We start from the raw sequence: 13003 nt of genomic DNA, 5'->3' as shown, positions 1-13003 counted from the left end.
TGTTCTTGGTGCGTAAAGATCGGAACTGTTTTGTTCGCATCTTGATCAAGACAAGGTCGCCTACCTTGAACTCTACTGCCCGCCTTTTTAAATTTGCATATTTCTTCATCTTCTGTGCTGCACAATGAAGAGAGACCCTGACCATCTCTTGCTTCTCTTTCCTGCATTTGGCAAATTGGTGTGCCGCTGGGCTCTTTCCGGATACGTTTGGAATGATGCTCATTGGCACAAATGGTTGGCACCTGGTTGCGAGTTCAAACGGACTATGTCCGGTTGATTCACTTTGCTGCAAATTGTATGAAAACTAGGCCACATCCAACAACTCTGGCCAGTTTTTCTGATTTGCATCAACAAAATGACGCAAATATTGCTCTAACAAGGCATTCACACGCTCAGTCTGTCCATCGGTCTGAGGGTGAAAGATAGTAGAAAAGTTCAGAGTTGTTCCAAGAACTTTGAATAATTTGGTCCAGAATTTACCTGTGAATCGTGGATCTCGGTCACTGATAATTGTGGTCGGCACTCCCCAATGCTTGACCACATTGGCCATGAAGGCCTGAGCAACTTCTTCGGCGGTGCAATTATTGGCGTTGGAATGAACGTCCCGTATTTGCTGAACCGGTCTACCACGATGAGAATCGAACCTAAGCCATTTCTCTTGCGAAGGCCAGAAATGAAATCCATGGAGACAGATTCCCATGGTCGTTCAGGTATTGGCAATGGGTCTAGAAGTCCTCCGGGTCTTCTTTGTTTCACTTTGTCCTGTTGGCACACCAGGTAAGTGCGAATGAACTCTTCCACTTCTTGATCCTTGTCTGGCCAGAAATATTGCCTAGACATCAGTGCTAAGGTTTGTTTTTTGCCCGGATGGCTAGCCCAAAGAGTATCATGGCACTCTCGCAATAAGTCCCTCCGCAAATTGTTGTACTTTGGAACATATAGCCTGCCTCCTTTGGTTTTGAGTAGACCGTCTTCTAACCAAAACCGCTGCTGATTGCACAACATTGTAGGCTTGCATATCTGACCGTAGGCCAGCTCGAATTCGATCAAGAATGGGGATGCTTACTTGGCTGATAGCCGCAACACCTCGCAAACGGGAAAAAGTGTTGGATTCGTCACCAAGCGCCGTGCTTGTCTCCATGGTTGTTGTATGGTCTGCCCTCCGGCTCAAGGTGTCTGCCACTACGTTCGTCTTTTTCGACTTATACAACATCTAGAAATCGAGTTCGGCAAGGAAATTTTGCCATCTTGCTTGCTTGGGAGATAACTTCTTCTGTGTGAGAGAATAGCTTGATGCCACATTATCTGTTCGAACAATGAACTTTGACCGAGCAAGTAATGGCGCCAAGTGTGCAAGCAATGCACCACAACGGTCATCTCTCTCTCTTGAACTGTGCACCGTTGCTCCGTCTCGTTCAACTTTCGACTTTCATAAGCAATCCGATGACCATCTTATCCTAAGACACCCCCAATTGTGAAGTCGGATGCGTCCGTGTGTACTTCGAACGGTTTGCTGAAATCCGCAAGTCGTAAGACGGGTCCCTCTATCATGGCTTGCTTGAACGATTCGAAAGCATGTTGACACTTGTCTGTCCAGTGCCACTTTTGTGCCTTCTTCAGGAGGTCCGTTAAGGGAGCCACTAAGGCCGAAAACCCCTTGATGAACCTGCGATAGTAGTTAGCTACACCAAGAAAACTACGAAGTTCTTTTACCTTGGTTGACTCAGTCCACTCATGGATGGCTTGCAACTTTGACTCGTCCATCCAAATGCGACCTCCTCCAATCCAATGGCCAAGGAAAGATACCTCCTTTAGGCCAAAGGAGCACTTCTCCTTTTTCACGAACAAGGAGTTCTCCCGCAGGACTTGAAACACTTTACGCAAGTGTTGTAGGTGCTCCTCCATTGTGTGGCTATAGATGACAATGTCATCCAAATACACTACCACGAACTTATCCAGAAATTTTTTGAAGACCTCATTCATAAGCGTACAAAACGTGGCTGGTGCGTTAGTTAAACCGAATGACAAGGAACTCATATGATCCGTACTTGGTGACACAAGCAATCTTTGGTTCATCTCCTTCTGCAATTCTGACTTGATAATAGCCGCTCCTCAAGTCAAGTTTCGTAAAGATTCGAGCATCTCTAAGCTGGTCGAACAAATCAACAATCAACGGTATGGGAAACTTGTTCTTGACGATGATCTTGTTCAAAGCTCTATAATCGATGCATAAGCACATAGAACCATCTTTCTTGCGCTGAAATAAAATCGGCGCCCCATAGGGAGCCTTGGATGGCTGAATGAACCCCGCTTCGAGTAACTCGCCCAATTGCTTCTTCAACTCCTCCAACTCCATAGGCACCATGCAGTAAGACGCCTTTGAGGGGGGCTTGACTCCAGGTTCCAACTCGATCTTGTTATCTACTCCCCTTCTTGGTGGCAAACAAGGGGGTAGCTCTTTCGGCATGACGACTTTGAACTCGTTCAAGATTCCAGCCATCTCTTTGGGTATCTCCTGGGCCATGTCTTGTTTTACATCACAAAAGGCAGCTAAGTAGGTGGAACAACCCTGCTTAAGACCGTGCTTAAGCTGGAGGGCGCTAATCGATTTTTCATTTTCAGTTACATTGGTCTTAAAACCATTGATCATACAAGCCCCTCCCTCATCAAGGATGCCTACTATGCCTAGTGATGGTAAAATAAATGCCTTACAAGTTGTGAGGAAATCCATGCCGAGAATGACTTTGAAGTCATCCATGGGTACTATGGTAAAGTCGAACTTCCAAACCAAATTTCCAACGTTGGCAGAAACGGTTTTGGCTACACCCGAGACCTCTCTTGCAGCAGAATTTATGGCCTTCATCCGACTGCTATCTTTTGTAGCTTTGAGCTTCAAACGTCTCGCTTCCTCTTCCGAAACAAAGTTATGTGTAGCTCCCGTATCTACCATGGCTTTGACTTGGAATCCATTGATAAGGACATCTAAGTAGAGAAGATTACGGGTTGGCCTTGCCTCTTTGGCACTCGTCTTTGCCTCCTTTGACCGAACAACATTGAGCAAGGATGGAGCCCCCATCCGTGGTTCCTCTTCTTTGCTCTCGGCTTGTGCAACATTTAACAATTTCTTTTTGGGGCAATCTCTTGCCATGTATTCCCCTTCACAAATGAAACATTTTAGAGGGCGTTTGAAGGGTTTACTTCTATCATCCTTTTTTTGCTGTTGGTGTGGCGAGTGTCGATGGGTTCGATCTTAGCCTTTTCTTTCTCTGGCCTCTTCTTCTTCTTACCGTTGAAGTTGTTGTCCTTGTTTGGCCAAATAGCATTGTCCTCTGACTTTTGTTCAAACTCGGTTAACTTTTCAGTCGTGGCTATGGCTGCAGCCAAGGACTTTACCTCCCTTCTACGAAGTTTGGTTTCGGCCCAAGGCTTTAACCAACCAAAAATGAAAAGAGTCTATCCTTGTCGGATATATGAGGAATGCATAGCATGAGAGAAGTGAAAGCTTGGACATATTCTCAAATCGTACCTTTTTGTCTAAGGGCACGTAACTACTTTCGAGCTTGATAGTCCACGTCATCCGGAAAGAAATGGCGTTAGAGTTCTCTCTTGAAGTCCTCCCATGTCTCTACCGGTGCTTCATCCGAAGTCCTCCTCCACCATAGCACAACATCTTCCGCAAGGAACATAGATGCAATACTAACCTTGGCTTCTTCATTGGTCAACTTAGAAGCATTGAAATACTGCTCTACTTGCCAAAGGAAGTTGTCTATTACCTTTAGGTCGTGTTTTCCAGTGAAGGGTTTTGGCTTCAGAATCTTGATCTTGGCACCTCCTTGTGAACCTCCTCCATTCACAAGGGCTCTTTCGCATAGGGTGAGTCTTGCCCGAACTTCTTCCGCAATGGTCTTTACATCTCCGTCACCTCTTTTAATTTTAGCTCGCATTACGGCCATGGCACTATGTACATCGTCCCCAAATCCTTGGAACCACTCAAGGACAGGTTGCCATGCATGTGCAATGTCGTTTACGAACTCTTCCAATCTTGAAAGCTAATTCTCCATGCTAGCAAGCTTGGACTCGAAATCACCAAATCGTAAATCGATTTCAAAGAATGAATCCTTACCTCTTGCTGCTACATCACTACTTGTGGACACCATGGATCGAATGCAACCCTTTGATACCAATTGTCATGTGGTTAGATTTGGCTAAGTCCGTCTAGCCAAGCGAAATATTACGTCGTGCGGCCTAATTCTTCCCATGAGCTAGTCAGCCTCCTTGTTCCTTGGATCATACACCCAATCTCCATACTTAATGTTGCAAAAGCAAAAGACTGGAAGACCAAAGAGATGGAAGAATAATGCTCTTAGTATTGAGAAAACAATGTTACAAAGGGTCTCTTGAAGGCTAAAGGCTAAAACTCTCTATACAATGGAAAAACAAAGGGTGCTCAGATTGTCTTACAAAGGGAGATGCCCCTCCTATTTATAAGCCCCCTATGGCCTTTAGAAGGCTCTAGGAATGCCCAGAAACCCGCCAACTTTTGAATTTCCTAATTCTAGCTCCTAGTCGCAACCCCATTTCGAAATTCCAAATTCTAGCGCCTGGCCGCAACCCCATTTCGAAATTCGGCGTACGCACGCGGGGGGGGGGGGGGGTGTCCGGGCCGCAACCCCATTTTGACGCGCGGTGCTGGCGTGCGCCTCATCTTGGCCGCAACCCCATTTGGATGCGCTGCTGGCAACAACCCTATTTCAACGTGTGTTTGGTTGATGCACCTACGTGCGCGTCTGCTGGCGCGCTCCCCATCCTGGCCGCAACCCCATTTGAGCGCACGCGTTGCTGCTGCCTTGTGTGCGACTTGCTCAGCCTTGCGTACGTTGCGCCAAGGCCCTGTGCGTGTGCTAGGCTTGCCGACGTTGCGTCCCAAACTCGTATGGCTGCCATACGTGCTTCCTCTGCCGTATGCGCATTGCCTTCCCTTATGCTGCTGCTATGCAAGCGCCCCTCTGGGTCGCGTTTGTATGCCTGACCAAAGTTGTGATCATGGATGGAGCTGTGTGGTGGGCATGTAGGCGTGCCGTCTGGACTCTGCTGGTTGCCCCTCATCTCACTAGTGCTCTAAACCTTTGTCATAGAATATTGAAGCAAACTCCCTCTGTCCCACTTGCATACACTATCACATGTAATGGTTAGGATCATGCTTGTGCCACTTGTTCCTCAACCTTGTACCTATCAATTCTATTGGCTTTATGTTGTCGGATTGGCGTACCTATATCTCATTCATAGTGTGTTGTCGGATTGGCGTACCTATATCTCATTCATAGTGTGCTTAGAAGGGTGACCCCTTCCCTTTGTATATGTATGCAACATATAATTTTGAATCCTTTAGACCAACTTATGCATTGCTGCCTAAGCAACCATGTGTTAGCCTCATTCCCTACCTCAAATAATTTTATGTCCTCATTAAGCGTAAGTACGAGTAGTTTTGTTCCTTTTTCATTATTTTAATAGTGGTAGTAGCGTCTCAGATACTCGATGTAATAAAATCCGACTCGTTCACTTAGCCAATGAGGTTGTTCTGTCTAATCCATCCCAATTCAACTGGGTTTAATTAACGGAATTTTCTTCCCCTAATCTAGAAGTTATAGGGGGAGTGGGGGGTGGAGCCCTTCCTCTCCCCCTTCTTTTACCGATAGAGAAGGTTCCCCTACCTTCCCTCGTCTATGTTGAAGTTTAGATCCCTCCATCATCGTCGGTGGTCCTCTTTCCCCTACCATTTCCCTTCCCCTCTCCCTATGACTGCTGGTAGAATTGTTTTGCCCCATGTCTAATTGTGAATTTGTGATGTCATTCGAGTTGTTGGTTTAATCAATAAATTTGACCGAGTTAACTTGGTTTTCCCTCTCCCTGTATCTTATAAACTTGCTATCTGGACACTTGTATCTTATAAACTTGCTATTTGGACACCTATACCTTATAAACTTGCTATTTGGACAAGGATTTTTTTTTTCATATATAATTTGCTAAAGGACATACCTCAGAATTTGTACAATTAATGCTTTTTCAAAATATACCCAATTGTGAAACTTATTTTACTTGATTTGTATACGTATGTTTTCTAAACCAAAAGCTTCCAATGAAGTAAATAATGCTTTGGCATATGAAAATTTTGTATTGTTTTTATCATTTAATTTTTAATAGCAAGGGTGAAGGACATTACTAAAATTCAATATGTATTAGGCTTTCCAAAATTTGATAATTATTCACCATTATGCATTATGTAATGCCTATAATAGTAGAAAACCTTGTTATAACACCTATAACATTCCTAAAATATGTAACACTTTATATGTTACATATATTTCATTGATTCTTTGAAAATTTGAGATGTACTGAATATGACACATGACACAACACCGATACATCTACCATTGCTAGAGAGAACAATCCTTCTGTATCATATATATCTTACAAGGTTCAAATGTTATTGGGTGACCTTCTTAAGCCTAAGTTAAAAAAGGTCTATTTGTGTATCAAATGGATAATGTTACTATAGGTTCTAAAATTGAAATAATATTTAACTTAAAGATCAATGACACTTTCAGTCTTTCGGGGTTATTACCAAAGATATTGTTTATCATTGTTACTTCTATTTATATATATAGAAAACTACTTTTTTCTATTCAAAGTATAATTTAATCTCCCTCAATCTAGCTAGTGCAAGTGTCAGATATTTTATTATAGTCATTTAAACTTTGATTATGTACTCAACAATATTTGTCAAATACATAGTTTAATTAACTTGTATATGATCTAAATAAATCGTATCCAATTGCAAAATATAACCAAGACATATATAACACCAACTGTTACTAAATATGCGAAAGACAGAGATTGTGTGACTATGGTTCTCTTTTGCTCATCCTCATCTATAACTATATCCTACTTAAACTTTTTGACAACTATATTGTTTCATTTAAAATAAAAGAGGAACACCAATGAAAGCTTTATAAAGTTGCATAAACCCCACATTGCTTTAACCACTTTTTAAGTTCTAATTTTGTGAAGCAAGTTGGAATTGAACTTTTAACATAGACTAAGGCTGTTGGTCAGTATGGTAATTGATTTAAGTTTTAAAGCAACAAGGATTTGTGAAGTTCTAAATCTTCAAATTCTTGAAAAAATGACATTAACAATTCCTAAAACAAAATCTTCATCAAATAAAGATTGAACAATTTTTTTCTTTTTTATAACTTAATTCTCAATTGAAATTTATAGGTCATTCACACTACAAATAGCGGAAGAGGCTTCTTATTGGATGATAGTCGGGAGTTGTGAAAGACGTACCTAAGTAGGGTTGTCTTGCATCTCTATAGCTGAAACAATTAAGGGTCTCTTTGATCTATCCCTCAGGAGGAACCCTTGTTGCACTATACATCTTTCTTTTTGCCTTTGGATTTTGAAAAAGACTTATATTTTTCTAAAGTTCTTCTAGAATCATTTTTGTAGTCCATGAGCATCTTAACTATAACAATTGTTGAGTTCATATTCGTTTACTTCGTGCTTTATTAATTTCGTCTACAATCAATGTTGAAGTTTGTCATGTTGTAAACAAATTTAAATCCTGCAACATGTTTTATATATATCTAACAATCGTTATTTTAACAAGTTGTTCTTTTGATTGAGTAAATTGTTACAATGGATTCCAAGCAGTTGGAGTATCTTTGCATTATTTAATATTCTAAAATTCACAATTTGTCTTTCAATTCACACTTTTATTTTCACTTTCTTTCAATTTGATACTTTTTTTTGGCCTAAAAGGGGCCATTTATAAATATCACATCACAAAAATAAGAAAATGTTCAATTTGAATTGACATTACAAGAAACTTGGGTACGTTACATTTAAAGAGAAAGCCATGGGAGTCTTCAGACAATGCTATAGTCAAACTTTTATTTTTCTTTGCTTGTCTTCATGTACCAATCTTTATGAACCCATTTTCATTTTTTTTGGGTGTTATAAGATTGAGCCATTTTTGTGTGGTTAGAATTGTTTCATTGTACTTAAGTTTGTAGATTTTGGAATTGTATTATTTTTAATCTTTTATAATTTTATTCTCTCTCTCATTTTTATGTTCCTTTGAAATAGTGCTATAAAACCCAGACCGGTTCAATCCATGAACTATGTCATACATACTAAACACCAGAAATTAGATTAAAACCCAGTTAATTAAAATAGATTGACAGATTCAATTGGAGAATTAGTAGACAACCTCATTATTGGGTTCAGTTCAACATCTCATAAGTCTGACCCATATGAATCGTAGGTTGGACCAAATTGAGATGCAACCTTTAAATTTATTATGTATTTTTTATATTTCATTTACTTCAAAGAGAATCCAATAGATTGGTATGTTGGCATGACGTTTTCCTTGTAAGTGTTTGGTCTCTACTTTAAATAGTCTCTCCAACAAAATATTTTTCAAGTCTCTCACACTGATTATCAAACCAGTCTTAATTGAACCGATATGATTTAAGGTAAATCCAGTTTTTTTCTAAATAAGAATTGAAAATGGGACCGGTCCAGATTTAATTCTGTTGAACTGGCTATTTGGTTCGGTTTTGACAACATTGCTAGAATGGTCTGTTGGAAATATAACCGACGCTCGTTCTCTCAAAGAAATTTTAATGCTCTTGGACAACAAGCTCTCTGAACTTTTCTCTTATTTCTGGATTATAGATTACATAGTTTACGTTCCTATTTATAGACATTAAGATTTAATCGACACCGCATATACCTCTAATACATGGCATAATGTTTGCCATACACGTTTACTGGTTTGCCAATTTCCTTGCCAGCGCATCGTTCTTGCCGACCTCTCTTACCGACATCCTTTCCAGCGCATTGTTCTTGCCGACCTCTCTTGCCGACATCCTTGCCAGCACACTGAAAATCCGAAACTTCCTTTTGCTGGGCTTCATGGATCAAGGTTATGATCCAACACTTCCCCTTAAACTTGATTCTGTAACTCCACGTAGATTCCTTAATCTTATGAAGTCTTCACTTGTCAATGGCTTGGTAAAAATATCAGCAACTTGATCTTGTGACTTCACATATTCAGCTTGCACATCCTTTCTTGCAACGCACTCCCGTATATAGTGGTAGCGAATGTCGATGTGCTTGCTTCGATCATGGAATATTGGATTCTTTGCTAGAGCAATGGCTGACTTGTTGTCGACATAGATTCTGGTAGGCTCTTCCTGTATTAAGCCTATCTCTTTCAACAGATTTCTGAGCCAAATAACATGACAAACGTATGAAATAGCTGCAACATATTTTTCTTCACAGGTCGACAATGTGACAATCTGTTGTTTCTTTGACATCCATGTGAAGGCGGTATTTCCCATGAAAAATACAAATCTAGTAGTACTCCTTCGGTTCTCTATGTCTCCACCCCAATCGCTATCGCTATATCCAATAAGCTTGTAATTTTTAGAAACTGAATAGAACAAGCCTAAGTTAATAGTACCTTGTAAATAGCGAAGAATTCTCTTTGCGGCCTTGAAATGGGTGGTTGTTGGAGATTCCATATAGCGGCTAACCAGTCCAATTGCATAAAGGATATCTGGCCTTGTACAGGTTAGATAACGTAGACTTCCTACCAAACTTTTGAAAAAGGTTAGATCTATGTTTTCTCCTTTTTCATGCTTGGACATCTTGATTTCGTATTCCATCGGTGTGTTGGTTGGATTGCAATTTTCCATCTTGAACTTTTTCAAGAGTTCTTTTGCATAGCCTTCCCGTGAAATAAAAATTTCATCTTCTTCTTGCTTCACTTCGATGCCAAGATAATACGCCATGAGCCCGATATCTGACATCTCAAATTCTTTGGCCATTGCATTCTTGAAGTCATCAAACAGGTTTGGATTATTACCTGGAAGGATCAAATCATCCACGTATAGGCACACAATCAACATATCTTCCTTTTTGATCTTGATATAGAGGGCATGCTCGTATGGACATTTTGTATAACCATGCTCTTGGAAATACTTGTCAATCTGGCTATTCCATGCTATTGGTGCTTGTTTTAGTCCGTAAAGAGCCTTCTTTAACTTCAAAACTTTGTCTTCATTTTCCTTCTCTTTATACCCTAAAGGTCACTCAATATAAACTTCTTCTTCGAGAACTTCATTTAGGAATGTAAACTTTACATCCATTTGATGTATTTTCTATATGTTTTAGCTGCAAGAGAAATGATTAGTCTTATAGTTTCTAAACGGCAACAGGAGCATATACCTCATCATAGTAAATGCTGACTCTCTGGTTGTATCCTTTTGCCACTAATCTTGCCTTGTGTTTTTCGACATCTCCCTTGGCATTTCTCTTTGTCTTGTACACCCATTTAACACCAACGGGTTTATGCCCTTTAGGGAGTGGAACGAGTTCCCAAGTATTGTTCTTCTCGATAGCTTTAATTTCTTCAGCCATGGTATTTTGCCATTTCTTCTCTTGAGCAGTTTCTTGGAACCTTACTGGTTCACAATCAGCAAAAAGACAGAAAAGAGTGAGAATACCAGATGGCTCGGTTTCTTTATATATTTCTCGAAGACTTTGTATCTGTGGCGCGATTCTTTGGCTCCCACTTGAATGTGAAGAAGGTGACTCATCTTCGTGTGTAATTGCAGTAGATGGAGTCGTTGGCCATAATCCCTCTTCGTCAAACACTACGTCTCGACTTATTACAATCTTCTTGCTGGCCATATTATACAGCTTATAGCCTGTGAAATGTGCATCATAACCAATGAAGATAAAACTTTCGCTTTTGTTATCAAGCTTGGTTCTTCTTTCATTTGGTATATGTGCATGAGCTATACTCCCAAAGAATCTTAAGTGGGAGATGCCATACTTTTTTCCATTCCAAGCTTCTTGTGGTGTGTTTCCCCAAACACTTCTTGTTGGAGATCAGTTTGATAAATAAACCGCACACGCCACAACTTCTGCCCAAAACTCTTTAGGTAATTTCTTGCTTTCAAGCATACTCCGAACTATATTGAGGATAGTTCGGTTCTTTCTTTCTACTACTCCTTTTTTTTGGAGGGATCTAGGTACCGTTAGTGGTCGAAGAATTCCATTGACTTCGCAAAATTCCTAAAATTCTTTGGAAGTAAATTCTCCTCCTCGATCAGATCTCATGGCTTTGATCTCTTTACCACTTTCCTTCTCTACTGCTGCTTTGAATTTGTTGAAGACTTCAAACACTTCTGATTTTTGTTTCAAGAAATATACCCATGTTTTTCTTGAAAAATCATCAATAAAGAGAAGAAAGTAGTTGCTTTTACCTAAAGAGCTTGGCTTGATAAGTCCGCATACATCTATGTAGATTAGCTCGAGTGGCTTCTCGGCTCTTGACTCTGATATTTTCGGAAAGCTTTTTCTGAATTGCTTCCCTGATAAACACCCTTCACACACTGGATTCGGGTGATTAATTCGAGCTAGGCGTCTCACCATTTCTTTCTTGGACAATAGCATTAAAACTTCAAAATTTAGATGCCCAAAGCGAAGATGCCACAACCATGACGTGTCTTTATAACAAGCCTGTAAACACTTTGCAACATCGTTTTGTATATTTAAAGGAAACATTCTATTCTTTGACATGTGTACCTTTGTTATCAAATTTCCTCTGTTATCTCTTATAAAAAGGTTATAATCTTTCATATGAATGTCATAGCCCTTTTCTAAGAGTTGACCCAAACTCAAGATATTATTTGTCATATTCGGTACATAGTAGACATTTGAAATTAATTGATGACTACTATCTTTTGTACGAATAAGAATGTTACCTTTTCCTTGTACCACCATGGTGGAATCATTTTCCAAAGAGACATTTCCACTTATCGATTCATTGAGATCTACGAACATGCTTCTTCTTCCACACATATGGTTGCTTGCCCCTAAGTCAAGATACCAGGTATTCTCTTGCTCTTCATTGTTGTTTCTGTATGCTAATAACAACGTTTCTTTTTCTTCTGTCTTTGCTTCAGCATAATTTGTCTGCTCAACGAACTTGTTCTTGGGAGCTCTACAATCTGAAGCATAATGCCCAAATTTCTGGCAATGATAACATTGAATATGAGATTTTTCATACCTGGAATTCATGTTTCCTCTTCCACGACCTCTTGTTGAGGTTTCACCTCTTTCATAGCTGTTGTTGGAGTTGTTATTCCAACCTCGTCCATAGCCGCGACCTCTTCCACATCCACGACCTTAGCCTCTTCCTTGACCACGCTCGTTTCTTGCGTAGCCTTGTTCTTCATCCTTTTCTTTGATCTGTGTCTTGAACAATTGTTCAGAGAGGTCTTGCTTATTTTTGTGCTTTTCTTCATAGGCTTGCAACGATCCTTGAAGTTGCTCTATTGCCATTTCTTCCAAGTCCTTTGTTTCTTCAATCGTCACGATGATATGCTCAAATTTGGGATCCAATGAACGGAGTATCTTTTCTATTATTCTCACATCTTCTAGCTTTTCACCGTTTCTTTTCAATTGATTAGAAATAACTACTACTCTTGAGAAATAAACTGAAATAGACTCAGATACTTTCATATGTAAGAATTCAAATTCACCTCTTAGTGTTTGGAGATGTACCTTTTTCACTTTTTCGACTCCTTTATAAGAGGTTTGCAATTTCACCCACGCCTCTCTGGTGGAGGTTGCACTTGAAATCTTTTCAAACCCATCATCATCTAATGCTTGATAGATGAGGTAGAGTACTTTCTTGTCTCTCTTTTTTGAATCTTTTAAAGATGTCTTTTGCTCTTGTGTAAGAGCATCTTCTCTTTCTGACTCACTTAAGCCATTTTTAACGATGTCCCAGACATCATGTGCTCCAAGAAGAGCTTTCATTTTGATACTCCAGTTATCATAAATATCACTTTTGAGAATTGGAACTTGGAAATATGTCACACTATTTGCCATTTTTCAAAAAAGAAAAAAATTAGATAGTTTT

At 39.9% G+C, this 13003-nt stretch overlaps 2 protein-coding genes across 2 annotated transcripts; both read right to left on the bottom strand.

The window, feature by feature from the left end:
• Positions 1–2008: 2008 nt before the first annotated feature.
• LOC137938493 (uncharacterized) lies at positions 2009–3148 on the bottom strand. The gene has a single exon (XM_068783444.1). The coding sequence runs from the start codon at positions 3146–3148 to the stop codon at positions 2009–2011; it is 1140 nt and encodes a 379-aa protein (XP_068639545.1).
• Positions 3149–12264: 9116 nt separating this feature from the next.
• On the bottom strand, positions 12265–12972 carry LOC137938492 (uncharacterized). Its single transcript, XM_068783443.1, has one exon. It carries the CDS (start codon positions 12970–12972, stop codon positions 12265–12267), a length of 708 nt encoding a protein of 235 aa, XP_068639544.1.
• Positions 12973–13003: the final 31 nt, after the last annotated feature.

The sequence above is a fragment of the Aristolochia californica genome, unplaced genomic scaffold (assembly GCF_029961685.1).
Source record: "Aristolochia californica isolate CCGP_79_NKW_82.1479 unplaced genomic scaffold, dmAriCali1.0.hap1 SCAF_8, whole genome shotgun sequence".
Lineage (NCBI taxonomy): Eukaryota > Viridiplantae > Streptophyta > Magnoliopsida > Piperales > Aristolochiaceae > Aristolochia > Aristolochia californica.
The sequence above is the reverse complement of the archived record's forward strand: the minus strand, read 5'-3'. Positions and strand labels throughout refer to the sequence as shown.